The following is a 22,566-nucleotide window of genomic DNA, read 5'->3' as shown; positions in this document are numbered from 1 at the left end:
CCCACTGCTTCTTCTTTCCCTCCAGCCAGCTTCTCATTGCCCTTTCCTCCCCTTTCTCCTTTTCCTTTTACTCGCGCCCTTCCCCCTCTCCCCTCACCCTCCAACCCAGCCCACTTCGGTTTCTCCCTTCTCGGCCCTCTCATTCGCGCTCCCCCAGCAAACGCCGCCTCCCCCTCTGCAGGCGGGAGGTGAGCAGAGAGGCTACGCGCAGGCGCACTGCGCGGAGCCCGCGGGCTGGCCGTTCATCCGCGCAGGCGCGCGGCGCTTGGGCTTAGCTCCCGGGCTGGCAGCCGGGCGTTCTTCGGCTCCCTGAGTCAGGGCTAGGGGTCCCGCGGCGGCGGCGGCGGCGGCACCATGTTCCTCCACTCCGTCAATCTCTGGAACCTGGCGTTTTATGCCCTCATGGTCTTCATGGCGACCCTGGGGCTGTGGGACGTCTTCTTCGGCTTTGAGGAAAACAAGTGTAGTATGAGCTACATGTTTGAGTATCCGGAGTATCAGGTGAGGTTTCGCCCTCCCTTCGCTGGGCGCTCCGAGGCTCGGGCCCCTCCAGCCTGGCCCTTCTGTGTGTTTCCCCTGCGTCGGTTCCCCGCGCCTCTCCTGCCCCCTTAGCCCAATCTTGTCCCCGCTTGCTTCGCCCCGGAAGACTCCGCAGCCCCCCGCGGCCCCTTTCTCCTGCCCTTTGTGTCCTCTCTTCACGGTGGGGTGTTTGATAGATGGTTCCCCGAGCATGCTTCCCGCCCCCCTCGAGGTTGCTGCCCGGTTCTTTCGCGGTCCCAAATCCCCAAGCACAGGCTCATCAGAAGGGCCGGGCCCAACGCCCCTCATCCCCAGAGACTCAGCTCCAGTCCCTCTCCCCAAACCCAGACCCCATCCTCCCCGCCTCCCTGCCTTAACAGGTGCCCCGGGCACTCCTTTGCTTCCCACGCGCCGAAATTCTTCCCCTCCCGCCCAGGTGTTTGCGCGTCAGCTGTCGCTTTTCTAGAAAGGAACCGAGCTTCTGCAGAGCGTGTACTGGCTACACAGTTCCCAGGGTTGCCTTAGAGACTTAAGGGGTTTACGTCTGAAAGGCTAACCTGATGAGTAAATAAATGGGGAACTAGCACAGTTCTCTCCTGTGAAGGTTTTGCGGAGACCTCTTGTTTTGTAGGTCGTGGGTCGGTGCGTGTGCATGCATCCTGTGTTGATGCGTGTCGTCCCTTACCAGTTGCATACAAAATCTATTTCATGGTGTTATTTTTGTTTTCTCAACTGTGTTTGCAATTGAAGAGAGACCCGGCCCTTCTTTCTCTTCCTCTCTCCGCCCCCACCTCTTTCGTTCCATTTTGGATATTTTCAGTCACAGTTGCTTTATCAGTTCAGCATAGTAGACGCTAGAATTTCATTCATGACCAGCTGTAAAAAGAGATGGTGACAAATTGCACAACCGTCCAAAGAAATTTCTTCCGAATGATTCTTTTCTTTATAAATGCATCTCCTAATTATGGACTATGTATTGTAATGATAACTCCCTACCTTAGAAGTATGTGTACTATAATACATATTGATACAATGCATTTAAAACCATAGCAGATTTATTATTTGAGGTGAAGGATGCATATCCTGATTGTTTCCGTGTACAGGTCATTACGAAGGAGCATATTATTTGATTTTCCTGCTATTATTTAGATCTTAAAACTACTTAAGGTTTAAATTGCTGAACAACATCCTTTCCCATGGGCAAAATTCGAATTTAGATTTCATTTGTTTTGAGATCTTTACCTTGGTTTTGCATCAGTGCTTATAAGGAAGTGGAAGCATTTGATACCAGATGCTATTGAAGGAGCACATTTTAACATGTTACAGTTGTCTTTTAATTTCTAAATGAATATGCTGGTTTATGTTTATCAGAGGCCACATATAGTTAAATATATGGGCTTTTAGTTTAGATTTTTTAAAAAACTGAAAATAGAGCCCTTATAATCTCCTTTCATTTTTCTATAGTTTAATAATTAGGAAACTCTCAGGAGATTGAAGTAGGTCATTTTAGTTTTGTACTGCATTGAAGAGTTTGGTTAAAATAAAATCATTTTGGAACAATACAGTACTAATTCCCATTTATTTTTGGATTACCCACAATTATTGAAACTATTTTAATATTTGCAGTAGTAGAAATCACTTAGTGTTGGGAACAAAGCATATGGACCTCACAGATACATTTCGTGCCTCATAAAATTGACTGGAAAGACAGAGAAAATTAGTGTAGCTAATGCAAAAGAGCTATTTGGGTTTTTTGGTGTTGTTAGGTAGTCTTATTTAGTTATTTTTGCTGTTTTGAGGTTTTACACTTGTGTTAATAATACGTTAGCACAGTAATATTACAGTGGCAGGAGTTTTTGATACACATTTTCAGTACATTTTTATTTTTATGCTGTAAAAAGTGTTTATTCACTACAGTATTTGTCTTTGACTCTTACTCTTTTTATTGTGCACACTAGGTTGAGTTTTTGTTTTTTTTTTTTTTTAATTTTTCCGAACGCGCAGGCTCAGCGGCCATGGCTCACGGGCCCAGCCGCTCTGCGGCATGTGGGATCTTCCCAGACCGGGGCACGAACCTGTGTCCCCTGCATTGGCAGGCGGACTCTCAACCACTGCGCCACCAGGGAAGCCCTAGGTTGAGTTATTTTACAAATACAGTTAAACCTGCCTACAGAAATGATTCATTTTGAATATAATGTGAGCTTTCTGGATAATTGGGCTCAGCCAATTAAGAACCAATGGTTTGTTAAAAGCGTTCTAAACATATTTTTTATATTGCTTTTAATTATATTTTATAGTAAGCTCTAATTGTTCACAGGTTGATATTCAGCATATGGGATGTCCTGGTTGTTGGGTTTTCTTCTCTTTCTTGATGCTTTTCTTCTTTTTTACTGCTCGTTTGCATATTCTTTAGCAGAATTTTAGAGGCACTTGAAAGGTTAGTTGAAACATGCTCAATTTTATTCTCCATTTTAAAAATAAAATGTGGGACAGGAATTTGAAACTCTGAAAAAATTGTTTGAATTTTAAATTGTTTGAGTATCTTTATTAATCCTCTACCTTTAGTTTTCCTAGACTCACTTATTCAGAGTTAATTGAACATCTCACACACCTACCAAGCAAAATACACACTATCCTTTAAAGCTTCTTGCCTTATTATGACAGCAAGGCAGAGCTTGTATTTGGTAGCAAACAGTTTTAGGCAAATTGTAGAATTCGATAAGAAAACATCTGTGTTGTGTTTTTTCATGCAACAGTTTGTTTGGCTCTCTTTAGATATGTGACCTGACAGTTGCCCTCTGAAAGGAAATGTTGATATTGGGAAATATGATTCATATATTTTGTTATTAAGTGTAATGTTTATTTAGCATATAATTTATTTCATGACTTCTCTGTGTAGATATATTCTAGATCCTGGGTATGGGTGAGAGGGAATTAGAGATGAATCACACCTTGTGCCTTTAAATTTATGTTTTTAAAATATAATGGGGGAGACAGGAGTGAAATGGATAAGTAAAATGTAATGTGTTAAATGTTATAATTTCACTGTAAGAGAGTGTGTACGAGGCTCTTCACAGAAGAGAGCAGCCGTGTTCGTCTTGGGTAGTCAAAGGCTATCGAGAAGAGGTTGTGCACTGGGCAGTGGAGGGTATGTATACAGTTCACAAGGTGCAGAAACAAGAAAATTGCAGGAATAAAGAACAGCATTGGTGAAGGTGGGAATACCAGGATACATTCCATAAGTAGTATTTATAGTATGTTATCATTTATATAAAAAGGAGAAATAACCTAAAACAAATTTGCCTGTATTTGTATATATGTAAAATATTGGTATTTCTGGAAGCACTAACATTGGTTACCTTCTGGGTAAGGAACTGGATGGCTAACGAACCAGGGGTAGGAGAGCCTTTTCAGTATATACTCTGTTGAATCTTGAATTTTGGAACATATTAAAAAATTGAAAATGTGGCATGTATAAATTATAAGGAAATAGGTAAGAATAATTAGAGTGAGGTTTGTTTGTGATTCGAATGTTGGTGCATTTAGTGTTGTCCCAGAGGTCTCTGAGACTGTCCTCAGTTCTTTTCATTCTTTTTTCTTTATTCTGCTCTGCAGTAGTTATTTCCACTATTTTATCTTCCAGGTCACTTATCTGGTCTTCTGCCTCAGTTATTCTGCTATTGATCCCATCTAGAGTATTTGTAATTTCATTTATTGTGTTGTTCATTGTTGCTTGTTTCATCTTTAGTTCTTCTCGGTCCTTGTTAAATGTTTCTTGCATTTTCTCTATTCTACTTCCAAGATTTCGGATCATCTTTACTATCATTATTCTTAATTTTTTTTCAGGCAGACTGCCTATTTCCTCTTCATTTGTTGGGTCTGGTGGGTTTTTATCTTGCTCCTTCATCTGCTGTGTGTTTTCCTGTCTTCTCAATTTGCTTGTCTTACTATGTTTGGGATCTCCTTTCTGCAGGCTGCAGGTTCGTAGTTCCCGTTGTTTTTGTGTCTGTCCCCCGTAGCTAAAGTTGGTTCAGTGGGTTGTGTAGGCTTCCTGGTGGGGGGGACTAGTGCCTGTGTTCTGATGGATGAGGCTGGATCTTGTCTTTCATGTGGGCAGGTCCATGTCTGGTGGTGTGTTTGGGGGTGTCTGTGGACTTTTGGTGTTGAGATGGAGATCCCTGGGAGATTTTCGCCGTTTGATATTACGTGGAGCTGCGAGGTCTCTTGTGGACCAGTGCCCTGAAGTTGGCTCTCCCACCTCAGAGGCACAGCACTGACTCCTGGCTGCAGCACCAATAGCCTTTCATCCACATGGCTCAGAATAAAAGGGAGAAAAAGTAGAAAGGGAGAAAGAGAGGAAGGGAGGAAGGGAGGAAGAGAGGAAGGAAGAAGGTAAAATAAAGTAAGATAAAATAAAATAATTAAAATAAATAATTATTTAGAAAAAAATTTTTTTAAGAAGTAAAATTAAAAAAAAACTGAAAAAAACGGACGTGCCCGTCTCTGGGGTCTGCGCTGTTAGCCGTGGCTCGCACCCGTCTCGAGCTCCTTTAAGCAGCGCTCTGAATCCCCTCTCCTTGCGCGCCAGGAAGCAGAGGGAAGAAAAAGTCTCTTGCCTCTTCTGCAGGTCCAGACTTTTTCCCGGACTCCCTCCCGGCTAGCCGCGGTGCACTAACCCCTTCAGGCTGTGTTCACGCAGCCAGTCCTCTCCCTGCGTTCAGACCAAAGCCCGAGACTCAGTTCCCAGCCCCGCCCGCCCTGGCGGGTGAGCACACAAGCGTCTCGGGCTGGTGAGTGCTGGTTGGCACGGATCCTCTGTGCGGGAATCTCTCCGCTTTGCCCTCCGCACCCCGGTTGCTGTGCTCTCTTCCGCGGCTCTGAAGCTTCCCCCCTCCGCCACCCGTAGTCTCCGCCCTCGAAGGGGCTTCCTAGTGTGTGGAAACCTTTCCTCCTTCACAGCTCCCTCCCACTGGTGCAGGTCCCGTCCCTATTCTTTTGTCTCTGTTTGTTCTTTTTTCTTTTGCCCTACCCAGGTACGTGGGGAGTTTCTTGCCTTTTGGGAGGTCTGAGGTGTTCTGCCAGCGTTCAGTAGGTGTTCTGTAGGAGTTGTTCCACGTGTAGATGTATTTCTGATGTATCTGTGGGGATGAAGGTGATCTCCGCGTCTTACTCCTCCGCCATCTTACCCGCTGTCTGATGATTTTATATTTTTAAATGTACATTGTCTCAACTATGAAATTGCCTTTATCATAGTAGATTATGAAATATATCAAGTAACATTCTTTTGCTTGTTTTTCTGTCTCCAGAGAATTAAATATTTCTTTTTCTGTATATTTGATAGTTCCTGTTCTTCTGAGTTAATTTTCAAGGAGTTCAAAACTTCTTTAGTTACTGTCCTAAAAAGAATAGTGATCTAATACGCATGTACTGCTATATCAAATGGTGTACGAAATTGAGAGGAGTTAGGATAACTGTTCCCTTTTTCTCTCATATTTTTTTTGCTTAATTTGTACCTAAAGAAAAAATATTATATCATTTTTATTTTTGATTATTTACTATGCATAATTAATATTGGGACTAATTTGAGTTGAAGTCCATGTACACATATAAAGCAAATAGTGGGGTTGGTATCTCTGTATTTTGAATATTTGAGGAGATAAAGTTGCTGGTATCTTAAACAATAAGGTCACAATCTCTAAAGATGTTTTCATGGTGTTATTGGCACAGATTGTTTATGGTACTATCCTGAAAGGAATATTCAGGAATTTGCATGAATGATCAGAATTATGCTTTCTAGAACAGTGATTGTTTTCAGTAGTCATTATCCATTTACAATTTTCAAAATTCATTCAGTAGTTAAAATTTTTACCAAGCACGTGTACATTACTGCTAGATCATTAAATCTGTTGATGTCTACTTAAATAAAATCTACTGTTTAATGTAACTGGTTTCATTTTTAACAGTCTCCATCCCTTCGGGGGAAAAAAGGAGAAGAAGAGCTTATACTTTACTCCCACTTTTATAGATGCCTACCTTTTGTGGATGACATTAAGACTTCATTTGTATTTTGCCGAAAGAAATGTTATGTGAATTACTGGCTCATTTGGTATACAGTAATATGAATTGCAGAGTAGTTTTAGGCTTGCTGATAAACCATGCACCAACTCTATGAAAACTGAAACAGATGCTAATTCACTGGAACGTTCATGGTGAGAAGAGTGTACATGTCTCAACCAAGACATGGCTGTAGGGTTCAGATTAATTTGTTAAGCACATTGTAGGTCAAGCATATTAAGTTGAGAGGTCAGAAAGCTGCATTATAAAACAAACTTACTTTCCTTTGAATGATGTAACAGCTTGGAGTATATAGTTAGGCCTGAGTGAAAGGAGAGAGACATTACAAAACAGTTTAAAATAGCAAAAAAGAATTCATTTGATAATGGAAAGCTTTTATCATTTCTAAGTATAATTGATAACTGATACTAAATTAAATGCATTTTCAATTATGTTAACATGGAACTTGCTGACATAAACCAGTGTTTTTCTCTTGCCGGTAGCTATTCTGAGTAATTTGTATTTATTAGAATTTCAAGTAGTCCCATTTTATGCTTTCTTGAAGACTACATGGTTTAAAGCTCACATAACTCAAGATTGAGTCTTCATATGTGTAAACTAAAAGTAGAACTTGTGCATTAAGTGTAGTTTTATCATCAGTAATATTTTTATATTGTACTATTTCAAATTCAGAATTGGGTACGGTGAGACTGAATTGTATTAGTAAAACTGATCAAAGTGACGTTGCTTTTTTTTTTTCTATAGAAAATAGAACTTCCAAAGAAACTGGCAAAACGCTATCCTGCCTATGAATTATATCTTTATGGAGAAGGATCCTATGCTGAAGAACACAAGGTTCTCCCTTTAACGGGTATTCCTGTTCTCTTTCTTCCCGGTAATGCTGGAAGTTATAAGCAAGGTAAGTCTCAAAAGTAAATTTTGAAAGCTGTGAAATTCAGTTGAAGAATTTATCAGACATGTACTCTGTGTTAGGTATTATGCTAGGTATACTGGGAGACACAAATATATGACATTTTGTCTGAGAGAGGTACATGTGAGAAGTACACAAAAAAGAATAGCTGCAAGCCACTTTGCAAAGAGTAAGTAGGAGAAGATAAGATGGAGTGGAAGGATAAATAGATGATATAGGGATTCAGGAATCAGCAGAAGAAAGAGGTTTAGGTTAGAAGTGGAGGGTACAGAAAACAGAACCTAAAGCATTGATTAGAGAAGTAAGTCAGTGGTTTATGTTATTGCTGAACAAGAGAGGAGACTGGTTTCTTTGTTTTGGAGCTATTTAAATTAGATCTAGAAATAATACTGAGGGAAACACAGAAAGGTGGGGGTAGGGAAGTTATGTGTACAGATTCCAAATTGAAATATAGCAGTTATTTTTGGCCTAACAGTCAGGCAATCTAGAAGTAATTTCAGCTAAAACCTGCTCTTTTTTTGTTGTTATTAAATGGTGTATTCTTTTGTATAATGAGAATAGAATTATTTCAACATTTAGTATAATTACTTACATTTTATCTATTTAGCTAGCAAATATTTATGGGGTACCTACCATGAGCCAGGCAGTATTCTACATATTCTAGATATTAGTATGCCAGTAATATTAAAAGTTAGAAAGAAAAATAAACCAGAGTAAGGGATAAAGGATAAACAGGGTCTGGAGGTGGCTAGTTTAGATGAAGTGGCCAGGGAAGGCCAGTATGAGGAGATGACATTTTGAGCGGAGGCTTGAATGTAGCAAGGGACTGAGGTATGTGACTATTTGGGGAAGACCCGGAGGCAGGAACGTGCTTGGTGCGTTCAAGGCCACTGAGACTAGAGAAAGTGAAAAGAGATGAGGATGGAAAAGTAGCCATAGGCTATGTCATAAAAGCTGTGGAAGAGTCTTAGAATTTTGATCTAAGTGTGATGGGAAACTATTGGAGGGTTTGGGTAGGAAATGATATACTCTGATTTTTTAATTTAATCATTGTGTTTGAAATATAACACATATACAGAGAAATGCATAGAATATGGCTATTAGGTTAAAAATGATTATAAAGTGAGTACCCATGGAACCAAAACCCAAGTCAAGAAGTAGAAGGTTGCCAGCACCCTGGAAGCCTCCTGTGTGCCCCTTCCTGATCAAAATTCCCTCCCTTCCTAACTTTAAGGTAGTCATTTTCTTGACTTTATAGTTTTAGCATCTAAGTATGCATCGCTAATATAGTCTACTTGTTTGGGGCTATTTTTAAACGTTGCACTATAAATATAATCACTCAGTACGCACTGTTCTGTGTCTGGCTTCTTCCACTTAACATCGGGTTTTTGTTTTTTTATCTAGTAAAAATAACTTTTACTGTTTTTATTATCATCTTAGATTTTTTAAAAATTGAAGTATATTTGATTTACAATGTTGTGTTAGTTTCAGTTGTACAGCAAAGTGATTCAGTTCTCTCTCTATATATATATATACATATATATATGCACGCATATGTATATTAGTGCTTTCTAGGAATTAGGAGAAGAGGAATGAGGAGTAACTGCTAATGAGTACAGGGTTTTCTTTCTGGGGTGATTAAAAAATGTCTAAAGTTAGATTGCAGAAATGGTTGACTATACAAAATATCATTGAATTGTACACTTTATACAATTAGTTGTATAGTATGTGAGTTATATATGTTAAAAAAAAAGGAGTGCTAAACAGCTATTTTGTTTGCTAAACCCAAAACCTAGAGAGTACAAATGCAGGAAATGAGAAATGCATTTGAAATTAAGAGACCAGCAACTTAAAAAAAAAGTTGTACATATATGTGGACTACTTTATCAAAACCTAAAACAGTGGAAGCAGAGAGACCATTTAGGAAACTCTTAGAGCAGTTCAGCCAAGAGATGATGGTGCTTGGATTAGGAAGGTGGTGGTGGAAATGGTGAGAAGCCTTGATTGGGGATATATTTAGCAGGTAGAGGATGACAAGATTTACTAATGATTGGATGTCATGTGTAAGAAAAAGAGACAAATTATGCATGAGTATTTACACCACTGTGATGAGCTGTAATGAGCAGACGTTTCTTGTAGGAATTTTCTCATTCTTAAAATCCTGAAGTGTGACAAAATTCCTATTTCTTATTCTTCAAGGAATCCTTCCCTCCCTTTTAGCTATTGTTGCTCCTACTGAAGGGGAAGCAGGTAGAGAATGAATGAACCATTCACGTTATACTTAACTTAAAAAAATTTACAGGACAAGACACACAATTGCTAAGTTGGTTTGTTTTTCTAAACTGCTGTTGTTAAGGATGTCACCCTGAAATAGGTTGTATTCAGAATGTGGGATAAAGTTATTTGTTAAGAGACTTTGAAGCAAGAATAGATGAAACTTTAAAAATTTTTGTTTAATGTGCACTTCACCTTTTTCCTCTGCAGTTCGTTCTATCGGCTCTATTGCACTTAGAAAAGCTGAAGACATTGACTTCAAGTACCACTTTGACTTCTTTAGTGTGAATTTCAATGAAGAACTGGTGGCACTGTATGGTGGAAGTCTTCAGAAGCAGACCAAGTTTGTACATGAATGCATTAAAACAATTCTCAAGCTCTATAAGGTACAAGATAATCATACAAATCAATAGTGATCAACCTATTGGGTTTTTTTTTTTTTTTGGTTAAAGGGACTCAGCATATTTTAAATTATTTATTTGTTCGTATGGAAGTTGAAGCAAAGGTAGCACAAAGGTTTTTTTGTGTGGGACTCTGTCGTTTTGAACTCAGTGGTGGGTTTTGAAGTTCAAATTCAATTTACAAGAAATCTTGTGAATTTTGGAAAAAAAATTTTTTTTACTTTATGTATAAATTAGGAGTGCAGTGCATTTCCTAAAGCCATTAGTATGGATTTCTGCTTCTAGTTTTGGCTAAATAACTGGTACTGGAGTAGACTACTTCCATATGTAAGCAACTATAAAACTAGCCAAGGTATCTGAAGCACATGTTTTCAGGTGTTGGACAACCAAGTGGTAAAGGACTGTGACCACTGAAAGAGGGGAAACATGTGAGGTGAGCTCCGTGAGTGCCCGGCTTTCTGCCTGGAAGCATTTTCCAGACCATGGGGTAAATTTTTAGAGGTCAAGAACAGCAAATTGATATCACTAAGCTGAAGAAGGCAGAGATTGGAATTTGGGACTACTGAAATGGCTAGATTTGTGGTCAGGTAGGAGAAAGAAGAGAACTAGGCAGAGACGGGAGCTCTAGAAATTTGAATCTTTCAGTCTTTGAGTGCTATGCTACGTAGGCACAGGGCAAGAGGCTACAAGGCAGTAGCATACCAAGGAGGAAGTGGTGGGGTATGTCTACTTCAGGTGCAAGGAATAAGGGGGAATATATGTCCCTAGAGAAATTTAAAAAAGCAGTACAACAGACTCAAATTCATCTGTGCCAGCAATTCTAAACAGCGTCAGGGATAATTCTACTACCTACTAGGATATGTCATTTCCTCCCTTGGTATACCATTGTGCAAGTCCTGGCAAAAACAGCTCATGGGGAATTGTGGGTTGAATTGAGATTTGAAAGGCCACTTGGTGCCCAGGAGTTCTGATCAGCTAGTTAGAAAGACTTATCTGAACATTGGGCATTCATTTGAGACCCAAGAAAGGACACGATTTAAGAATAGAGCTACTCTAGCCCTAAAGTAAGAGCTACTCTAGGATCCACCTTAAGAATGCTTCCATATAAGCCTCAAAAACATCAAAGTTAAGGATTTAGAATAAAAGATGCAAACAACAAGGGAACAGATGAGGGAGCTCAGTAGAGACATGGAAACTATTAAAAAAGAAAAAGAACGGACTTCCGTGGTGGCGCAGTCGTTTGGAGTCTGCCTGCCAATGCAGGGGACATGGGTTCAAACACTGGTCAGGGAAGATCCCACATGCCATGGAGCAACTAGGCCTGTGTACCACTGCTACTGAAGCCCGTGCCCCTAGAGCCCATGCTCCACGATGAGAAGCCCACACACTGCAACAAAGAGTAGCCCTGCTTGCCACAACTAGAAAAGGCCTGCATGCAGCAACGAAGACCCAATGCAGCTATAAATAAATAAATAACGAATAAAAAGGAAAAATTGAGAACTGAAACAATAAAACAGAAATGAAAAATTCAGTACATAGGCTTTAAGCAGGTTGAACACTGCAGAACAAGAGATCATTGAATTTGAAGACAGGACAGTTAAAAACTATCAAAAATATGAAGCACAGAGGATAAAAGGATGGAAAGGACAGAGCCTCAGGAATCTGTGGTACAATACTAAGTAGGCTAACACATACATAACTGGAACCCCAGAAGAAGAAGAGAGAGAAATATAAGAGGAAAAAATATTCAAAGAACTTGGGCGTCCCTGGTGGCGCAGTGCTTGAGAGTCTGCCTGCCAATGCAGGGGACACGGGTTCGAGCCCTGGTCTAGGAAGATCCCATGTGCCGCGGAGCAACTAGGCCCATGAGCCACAACTACTGAGCCTGCGCGTCTGGAGCCTGTGCTCCGCAACAAGAGAGGCCGCGACAGTGAGAGGCCCACACACCGCGATGAAGAGTGGCCCCCGCTTGCCGCAACTAGAGAAAGCCCTAGCACAGAAACAAAGACCCAACACAGCCAAAAATAAATAAATAAATTTATTTAAAAAAGAAATAATATTCAAAGAACTAAAGGCCCCAAATTTACAATTCTGATTAAAATTTTCAACCGACAGATCAAGAAGGTCAATGAATGTCAAGCAGGATAAACACAGAATCACACCCAAGTTTATCCTAGTCAAATTGTTCAAAACCAAAGTAAAGAGAAAATCTTAAAAGCAGCCAGAGAAAAAAAGACTCTTTACCTATAGGTAAAACAATAAAAATTATCGCTGGTCTCCATCAGAAATAATGAAAGCCCAAAACAATAGAACAGCATCTTAAAGGTTTTTGGAGGATGATGGGGTGGGAGGGGACTCTCAACTTAAAACTATATCTAGCAAAAATGAGGACAAAATAAAGACATTTTCAGAGTAACGAAAACTGGCAGTTTTGTGATTAGTAGAAGGAAAGAGGGAAATTAAAAATTCCCGTTAGGTGAACGGCACAGTAATAATTGCTACAGACAAGATTCATCATGGGTGCTAAAATCAGTAGGTGAAGGTTTGAGGAGGAAAAGGATATTCACATGGTTTCACAGTATCTTTTCTAAAATATTTATTACCTACAAAGGGAAAGAACTTCACAATAAGAAACCTGGTAGACATCATCTTAACCAAGATTAACATTACCAGTAATAAGACATATTGATATCATGAATCTCCTGACATGCTGCACCATAGTTTCTGTGGCATTATTGTCAAAAATGCATAACCTCATTCTAATCATGGGAAAACTTCAGACAAACCGAAATCGAGAGACATGCTATAAAATAACTAACCAGTACTCTTCAAAAGCATCAAGGTCGTAAAAAATGAGGAAAGACTGAAGAACTGTCACAGATTAGAGGAGACTAAGGAGAAATAACAATAAATGCAAGGTGGGATGCTGGATGGAACCCTGAAATAGAAAAAGTACATTAGTGGGAAAACTGGTAAAACTTAGATTAGGTCTGCAGTCAATTCTGTTGCTGCACCAATGTTAATTTCTTGTTTTTGATAATTGTAGTATGGTTATATTAAATGTTAACATTGCGGAAAACTGCGTGAGAGGTATATGGGAACTCTCTGTGCTATTTTTCCAACTTTTCTCTAATTGGTTCATAATTAAAAGGTTAAAAAGTTTATTTTCAGTAATGAATTCCTTATGAGGTTTATAATTTATTTAGAAGGAAAATATATACTAATGGTGAAAAGGATGGGAAGAGGAGTAAATAGAATTATTCCACTGCTGTAAGAAGTATAATATTAATTCTGGTAGATAAGTTAAGGCTGTATATTGTAATTTCTAGAGTAACAACAACAAAAAAGCAAATGTAGCTAAAGAGCAAATGGAGGAGAAATACAGGTATACATCAGAGATATTGTGGGTTTGGTTCCAGACTGCTGCAATAAAGCAGATAAGACCTAAATATAAGGCCAGACACTATAAAACTCTTAGAGGAAAACATAGGAAGAACACTCTTTGACATAAATCACAGCAAGATCCTTTTTGACCCACCTTCTAGAGAAATGGAAATTTAAAAAATGAACAAATGGGACTTAATGAAACTTAAAAGCTTTTGCACAGCAAAAGAAACCATAAACAAGACAAAAAGACAACCCTCAGAATGGGAGAAGATATTTGTAAACGAAGCAACTGACAAAGGATTAGTCTAAACTTATTTTAAAAATAAAATATGTAATTGTCAGTGAATAGATGTTGTGGAACGCTGGCTTCCTTTTAAACCCAGGCACACAATAGAGAAATAATTTGATGAGATAGGATATATCAATATGATGAGGTAGTATTTTGCTGTGGCAGTTGTAACTGTTCTGGCTTTTTTGTGCTATTTCCATTTTCAAATAAATGATTTGACTTTATATATCCTATGAAATCTAATATTCTGGTATACACCAAATATAATTACACCTCTTACATACAATATAACAAATGGTAAAAACATGATTTGCTAGACCAAGTGTTCTGATTTTGGTTCAGAAAACCAAAGCCTAGCTGTTAAAAATGTTTGCAAAACACAAAATATGTATACACTAATTACAAATATATGAAAATGTATTTCTGTATCTTATGGGAGGTTATATAAATAGTTTAATTTTCTTTTTTCTATGAAATTGCTCATATGTAGAGAGAAGTATTTAGTATATTTATTATGATATTAATCCTTAATCATGCCTTGGTGATTTTTTAAATAGGGTCAAGAATTTGCTCCAAAAAGTGTGGCGATAATTGGTCATTCTATGGGTGGCCTTGTTGCAAGAGCATTGCTTACGTTGAAAAATTTTAAGCAGGATCTGATCAATCTTCTTATTACACAAGCAACACCTCATGTTGCTCCTGTGATGCCATTAGATCGTTTCATTACAGGTGAGTACTGTTACATAAACACTAACTGACCTCCCCATTGTTGTTTAGGATTAAACAGATCCTTGCAGCTCCTACTCCCTTTAGAGTATACTACAGGTTTATCCATGTGTGAAGCAGCTTAGGTTTAAATCAGCACCTCCAATTCTGAGCATCTCTTTTAGTGACTTTCAACTTAGGCTCATAACTGAAACTGCTGTTAATTTTCTCTCCCTTTTGCATCTTAACATGGAAAACATGTGTCTTATAACCCCTAGGCACCTGAGCTTCATTTTAGTTATTCTTGAGGATGACTCTTGGTCTCTTAAAGTATGTTTATACTTCCTTTTTTTTTTTAACTCCTCTGGGTACTTCATTCAAAATAACCTTATATTTAAGTAAAATAGTAGAAATGCCTTGTTTGTTTTTAATAAATAGGTCTGCTAACACTTTATATGATGAGGTAAGGTAATCTTTATAGAGCTCTTATTATATTTTGGATATTGTGGTAAGAACTTTACATGATTATTGTATCATTTGATCCTTATGGCAGTTCTTTGAGGTAGGTACCATTGTTATTGCCATGTTCATGGACAGAAAAAAGAGGCCAAGATAAAGTTCTTGCCCAAAGTCACATGGCAAGAAAATAGTGGAGCTGGTATTTGACTCCAGCAAGCTTGTTTCTGGGCCTGTGCTTTTAACATTTGTGTATGCTGCCTCTGAATTGAGTTACATTACGATAACAGAGGAAATAAAATTATGGATTATACTGTAATGTTGCAGAGAATTTTGAGTGAACAGTAGGAGTTTATGATTGTTGTCATCTAATTAAATAGTGATAGTGTCACAGAATAAGAATTAAATGCCTACTATCCATAGAGTCACAGAATAAGAATTAAATGCCTACTATCTCAACTTTTTATTAAAGAAAGTCAAGTATTATCTTCACTGCTTTTTGGAATGCTGTATGTGTAGAAGAAAATCTTTAGAAAGAAATAATTATTTTTCCTAATCAGTAAATTTACATAACTTCTTACCCTATAAAAATTTGCATTATCTTAATTGTGGTGAAAATTTTGTTTACAGATAAGTGAGGCATATACCCTAGTGACTCCAAACCAAAGTAGTTTTCCAAAGCACCCATCTTAACATAACATTGCCAAGGAGTAACTTAACTTGCTGGAATATCTGGCAGTAGCACTTAAAGAGAAGTTTGATTTTTTTCCTTATTACATTTAAAACTTTGCCTGTAGAACTCTTCTAATAAAAATTTTTAGTTTTATTATTGAAGTTGGTTAAATATGCTTTACTGATTCTAATAATTATTATTTATAATAGGTTTAGGAAAAAATTAAAGGTATAATAGACAAGTCATAATACTTGTCATCACAATTGAGAATTCTTTCTCTTACTGCATTTTATGTGGTATATGTAGATGAGCCATGCAGATTAATTTAGGAAAAAATTAAAGGTATAATAGACAAGTCATAATACTTGTCATCACAATTGAGAATTCTTTCTCTTAACTGCATTTTATGTGGTATATGTAGATGAGCCATGCAGGTTAAATTATAATTACTCAAAATGCATTTTAAAAATCTCTTTGAGGAAAGAACTGTCAAGAGAGTCAGGTTTACTGTTTTTTTTGTTGTTTGTTTGTTTGTTTTGCGGTACGTGGGCCTCTCACTGCTGCGGCCTCTCCCATTGCGGAGCACAGGCTCCGGAAGCACAGGCACAGCAGCCATGGCTCACGGGCCCAGCCGCTCCACGGCACGTGGGATCTTCCCAGACCGGGGCACGAACCCGTGTCCCCTGCATCAGCAGGCGGACTCTCAACCACTGTGCCATCAGGGAAGCCCAGGTTTACTGTTTTTGAAGGATACTGATGGCCTGTCTCTAAATGGCTTAGGCTGAAAGTGCTTCTTAGGGTCAGAGAGCCTGTCCAGTAATTAGCAAGCTTCTATGCCATTTATTCTGTATTTATTTTTTATTGCATTAAGCCATAATTAGAACGAAAAAACAAAAGTTCAAGGGTGGATTTTAAGTTTTTAGGAGACCCATATGACCTGCAGAAATAGATTCCCTATTTATACTTGGTGGAAACACTGTCCTTAACTAGGGGAAAGGAAGCCTTGCAGTGAGCTCTGTACTTCAGAGGGCCCTGCTCTCATGTTGCCATTCCCCACAGGGTGTGGAGTGTACAGGCCAAGCCGCCTCCCCACTTACAGGCTGTACCTTTACTTCTGGACTATGATCCAGGTAGCCAGTCCTTCAGACTTTTCTTGCCCATATGCCTGAAGCCCACTCCCTTAGCCTCTTACTTGGATCTATCCTGAGGACAGGTATATAGAATCCTGAGCTTGAGTTATGGCCAAGGGATGGCTCTGCATGAGGTACAGATAGAATTTTGATGTGCACAGGAGGTCTTTCTGATGCAGGATGGAATGTGGATGGGAAGAAGAAGAGAGCACAGTGATCTGTTCCCCCTTTGCTGCAGATCTCCACAGCAATCTGTGGCCAGAGATATGCTCTCCCTATGCTGCCATAATCCGGTGTCCAACTCTGAGGTGTCCTAGAATTCTTTTTTTTTTTATTTTTTTTTTTATTTTTTTAATGATATATTTGTCGAGGTGGGCAGAGAAAATACATTTGATTTAAGTTTGTTAGCTGGAAGTTTGACTTTTAAGTATTTAGACATATGGCATGTATACCTCATTGGAACTCTTATCCCAAGCCCTGGAGGTATTAGGAATGGGTCTGCTTTGTCTCAATCTAAGTGAATACTACTGAAATCTTTAATGAGAAGAGTTTGCTGTTCCAAAATGTTAAAAGCCATCAATGGGATCAAATGCCAGGATAAAAAATGCAGTTAAGTTTTGATAATCATAATAGGAAATGAGAACTCCCCTGCCCTGGCCTCAGATCTTCAACACTAAATTTTTCTCATCTTCCATAGATAAAGTGGAAAAATTGTCTGCACCGCTTGTTACAATAAATGGATAGAATCTTCTTAAGCATCAGATTTTCTGCAGTGGAGAGTCCCAAGACTAATGTGACTGTCATTGTCCTGATAGATTGTATTTTAAGAAGTTAATACTTTGTTTGGTCACCAGTACTACGGTGGCTGCAGTAGAGAGTTGCTAAGCCCTATAAGCAGGGACACAGCCATGATTAGGAAGATCTATTGATATAACTCCTTAGCATAGTAGACTTATATCTTTGGAAGAATTTCGGGGGTTTCTTTCTATACTATGTGGCTCATAAACAAGCAACATCCTTGTGGAATGTAGAGACCTGTTTTCTATGGACTTGTCAAAGCTAATAAAATTGGGTTATCTTTTTTCTTTATTGATACCTTTACTGACTCTTAGTATTTGTACTCTGATGGGGAAAGTAGAGTATGTGTAAAGATACTGACTTTACCCAAAATAGAGAAATGTGGATGGCATTGCTTATAGACAATTCAGATGGCTTAAACAGAAATTCAGTTTAATATTAGTATTATAGATGGGTTATTGTTGCAGAGCATGGTTACTGATTTTTAACATATGTCTTTTTTATTTCCCACCAGATTTTTATATGACTGTAAACAACTATTGGATTCTGAATGCTAGACACATAAATTTAACCACACTGTCTGTAGCTGGAGGATTCCGGGATTACCAAGTTCGTTCAGGACTGACTTTTCTACCAAAATTAAGCCATCATACCAGTGCCTTATCTGTTGTGGTAATCTTTTTAAAGATTCTACTAAAGTAGTAACATGATGGACACAGTGGAGCATGAAAGGAGAAATGATATGTAATCGGTTAGAAATGATTCCTGAGTTGGTCTGGTATACTGTGTGTGTGCAAGTGTGCATGTGTATGTGTATGTGAGAGACAGAACATGAAACAGTGAATATTTGGGAAAGACAGAGGCGTGGATACTTACATCCATGGAAGGTGAAAAGGATCTTAGAAACTTTGTGCAAATGACTCTTATTTATGAAGATGATTGTTTCTTGTTCAAAATAAGTGCCTATCCATTGATTAGAGTTTTAAGTATAAAAAAGTATGGACTAAAGTCCAGGGGCCCCGGGTGTATCTCAGTGGTATGCTGTATACAGTGGTAATGGAAGATCAAACATTTCACATACTCTTGAATTTTAAACTTGAATGAAGGTTTACTGATTTTAAAATTTAAAAATTAGCTTTGATAGTATAGATAGAGCTCTGATTAATTAATTTGCTAATTATTCTTCCCTGCTAGGACATCAAGTATTTGGTCTTTAACTGGGATACACAGCTTCTGTAAAATAAGCTCAGGTTTCCTTTTAGGACTTATTTTTGTATGTTTAACCTTTAAGTCTTTAGTTAAGAGCTTAACTTTTAAACTCAGTATACACGTCATCTCCAAATATAACTTAGTTTCTAAAAAGAAAATTTATAGCATTCCTTTTGCTTTTTAGATGATAGTTGTTTCATAGTTGTTCTCTTAATAGATACTCCTTTGCTCAGTTCACCTACTGCTGTTCATTCAGTAAATAGGTATTACTGAATGCTTGCCATACATAGAACAAAAATTATTAAGCTATTCTGCTCTTATCCACCATTTTCTTATAACTGAAGGAGTTGTGATATAGCCATAATAGCTTTGGAAGTAATTAGTACTAATTTACTAAATCTCTCAAACCTCATCATCGGTAGGAATCTTGTTTTTTGATGCTGAATATTTTGGGTAGATATGTGCTAGAAGTTCTCAAAACTCTAAATATGAACTCCTTAGTATAAAAATAGATGTTTTAGTCATATAAAATTGGATATAACTTATTTCCTAGACTTGGTCTGGAGCTTGATGCTGTATTGATACCCTTTCCTCCAGCTTTTAAAGAATTTGGTCTTTTTAATGGTGTGTGGCGGCGGGGGGAGGCGGACGTGTCCTTCCCTTTTTCTAATCCATTTGATAATGTATTGTGTTCAAGGCAGCTTATATATCTTTATCTCTGATGAAGATATTATTTTACTTATTATGGAACTTTCTCAAAGCTGGTTATTGTATAATCTGAGTTTTATTTAGTTTTTAAATATTTAATTACTTAGCTTTTAGCTCTCAAATAGTCTAGTCTTTTATATATGTATGTTCTCTTTAAAAAAACAATTATTAAGAAGTAATTTTTGTACTGATTATCTCAAGAACAGTTAGATGACATTAAATCCATTGGGACTAGAAAAATTGTTTAAGTTAGAGACTTTAGTTACATTCGTAGGGCAGGCTGAACTACTGTAATATTCACTCATGCAGGCAATGGCACTTAAACACAATAGAATTTTATGTCTCACTCATATGACTGCCCTAGGTGTGCGTTTATGTGGCGGGTGGTTTTTGAGGAGTCTCACTAAGGGACCCAGGCTGATAGTAGGCTCCCCCTTCTTGAATACTTTACTTCCAAGGTTGCTCTAATCATCACTGTTTCAATCCACAGGAAGGGGAAAAGAGCATGAAGGAGAGCAGTTAGGCCTGGAAATGGCACACATCACTCTTTTTCACATCCCATTAGAGAAAACTTAGTCACACCATAGAATAAGAGAGGCTGAGACATGCATTCTAGTTAACTATGAAAAAGGAAGAAGATTTTGGTGGACATTTAACAGTTTTTATCACAAAGGTCATGAGCAACTACGTTTTTTTTTTTTTTAATTTAATTAAATTTAATTTTTTTTTGCAGTACGCAGGCCTCTTACTGTTGTGGCCTCTCCCGTTGCGGAGCACAGGTTCCGGACGCACAGGCTCCGGATGCATAGGCTCAGTGGCCATGGCTCACCGGCCCAGCCGCGTGGCGGCATGTGTGATCTTCCCGGACCGGGGCACAAACCCGTGTCCCCTGCATTGGCAGGCGGACTCTCAACCACTGCGCCACCAGGGAAGCCCCGCAACTACCTTTATAATGTGTGTTGACTTTCCTTTTTTCAGTTCTAACACAGATGCATTCATTAAACTGAATGAAAGTAAACTAGCTTTTGTCCTTGTTGATAGTAAATGATGTCTACTGTGAGTTCTTACTTTACTGAGCATCTAACCTTAGAACCACAGTGAACTCTGGTTGTCTTAATTTTTTAAAGTTGCCAGCAGCAATTCCTAAATGAGATAGCTAATGCTTATAAGTTCATTAAGTAATCTATAGATTCCTTCAACTTTAGAGCCTCCAACCCAAATACACATTGATATTTGCAGAGTACAATGGTGATAGGCACTGCAATGAGAAGCCCGTGCACCGCAACGAAGAGTAGCCCCCGCTTGCCATACCTAGAGAAAGCCCATGCGCAGCAACAAAGACCCAATGCAGCCCCCCCAAAAATAAATTAATTAAATAAATAAATTTATTAAAAAAACAAAAACAAAGAGGCATTTTAGGCCTCTAAATTTTCTTGCATACAGCACTGTTAGTTTCCTATTTTCATTTTGTTTTGACAGTTCTAGTGAAGGCATCTCATTGTGTCTTTGACAGTGTAGAGAGAGAGATGACATGAAAAATAGTATCAGATTTACTTAATGTTTCCCCATTGTATGTAAGATGCTGTTCACAGGGAGGTCATTACCCTGTATAGATCGAAGTCTCTAGTTCTTGGAGGGTGCTGTGCCACTGTTAGGAAGCCTTCTGAAAATACTTATATTTTTTACTAGGCTTTTGCCCTTCTGTCTCTAACCAGTAGTATATATGCTAATCATCTAGGGATTTTTTTCCAAATAAGTCTGGACCCCACTTACAAGAGTCCGATTTGGTAGTTTTGTGATTAGGCATATTTATTTTGAAAAATCTCCTCAGGCCTAGGTGTCTTTCAGGCAAATCCTGATTAGAATTAACATCTTAGAACTTATTAAGTGATAGTCTAGTCAGAACTAAAATTACTGAAATATCTATTATAATTTATATATACAATATGATTTATTAAAGAATCATAAACAACCTCTTATTAAAGTAATGAAGAGTTAGACAGTAAACTTTAGTAAGTAATCTGTGGATGTTTTAATAATTTTAAAGGGTAATTTAAGCTTGACTAAGTAATGACAAAAAATTATTTTATGCAGGAAATATTCAGTATCTTAATATTTTTGGATCACCTTTTACAAGAGTGCATCGTTTAAAAATTTCTGCGCATCATAAAATGGTGAAACTAATGTTACATGTTTCTAAATATTAGCCTATAAGAATTTCAAGTCTTTTGGAGAATAACAAGTGCATTTTTCTTAAGTATGATTTTTGTTTCTTTCCATTTAGAGTTCAGCAGTGCCTAAGACCTGGGTTTCAACAGACCACCTCTCCATTGTATGGTAAGTTAATATAACTTATTTTGGCAATTTGTGGTGGTCCTCTTTTCTCATCAATGAATTGATTGGTTAGTTAGCTTTCTTAGAGCTTTATCCATAAATAAATAAGGATTTGGGAGAAAGATTAACTTAGGGGTTTAGAACTTCAGCCTTTGTTCTTGTCTCAGTTTAACCAAGGTGTCCTTGACAACCTATAAAATCATCTCCTGAAGAACCAGTAGCATCAGTCTCAAATGATAATGTCAAAATTTTAGAATTTGTCATAGCTGGGCAGAATCAAAGATACTTGTGGTAGGACTTTCTGAGCTCTTGGCCAGTCACCAAACTCGGACTTGATTAATGCAGCATTGCCTATTCTAGAGCAGCACATGGAAAACCAAGTAGGAATTAGATTTACCCTTAATATAAATAAAGAAATAGGTTAAATAAGGGCCAAGAAATACATAAATCCTAGTATTTTATCTCTATATGCATTGGGTTAAAGATTCTCTTTTATCTGTATATATATTGGCTTAAAGAATCTCTTAAAGATTCTCACCTTCCTCTGGCTGTGCAGTCAGTAGTGTTTGCAAGGACCACAACAGTTCAGACATATGAAGATGGGGCAGACAATATGTCTATACCTGGGGTAGACAGGAAGATTTAGGGAAGATGGGGGCCTGACACTTATACTCTCAAATATCCAGGAAGTTTTAATT

The 22,566-nt window shown here is 38.1% G+C and overlaps 1 protein-coding gene across 2 annotated transcripts in view; it reads left to right on the top strand.

Annotated features, from left to right (window-relative positions):
• Positions 1 to 228: 228 nt before the first annotated feature.
• PGAP1 (post-GPI attachment to proteins inositol deacylase 1) overlaps positions 229 to 22,566 on the top strand; it is an 84,658-nt gene continuing 62,320 nt past the window's right edge. The window contains exons 1-6 of one of the 2 annotated variants that reach the window (XM_024763446.1): positions 229 to 501; positions 7,339 to 7,492; positions 9,989 to 10,164; positions 14,413 to 14,584; positions 18,132 to 18,289; positions 21,819 to 21,871. In XM_024763446.1, coding sequence (XP_024619214.1) covers positions 355 to 501; positions 7,339 to 7,492; positions 9,989 to 10,164; positions 14,413 to 14,584; positions 18,132 to 18,289; positions 21,819 to 21,871 — 860 coding nt within the window. In that variant the 5' untranslated portion in view covers positions 229 to 354. The remainder of the gene's footprint in view (positions 502 to 7,338; positions 7,493 to 9,988; positions 10,165 to 14,412; positions 14,585 to 18,131; positions 18,290 to 21,818; positions 21,872 to 22,566) is intronic. The other variant, XM_024763447.1, reaches the window with a different exon arrangement.

The sequence above is a fragment of the Neophocaena asiaeorientalis genome, unplaced genomic scaffold (genome assembly GCF_003031525.2).
Source record: "Neophocaena asiaeorientalis asiaeorientalis breed wild unplaced genomic scaffold, Neophocaena_asiaeorientalis_V1.1 scaffold844, whole genome shotgun sequence".
In the NCBI taxonomy this organism is placed as follows: Eukaryota; Metazoa; Chordata; class Mammalia; order Artiodactyla; family Phocoenidae; genus Neophocaena; species Neophocaena asiaeorientalis.
This window is presented reverse-complemented; position numbering and strand designations above follow the sequence as displayed.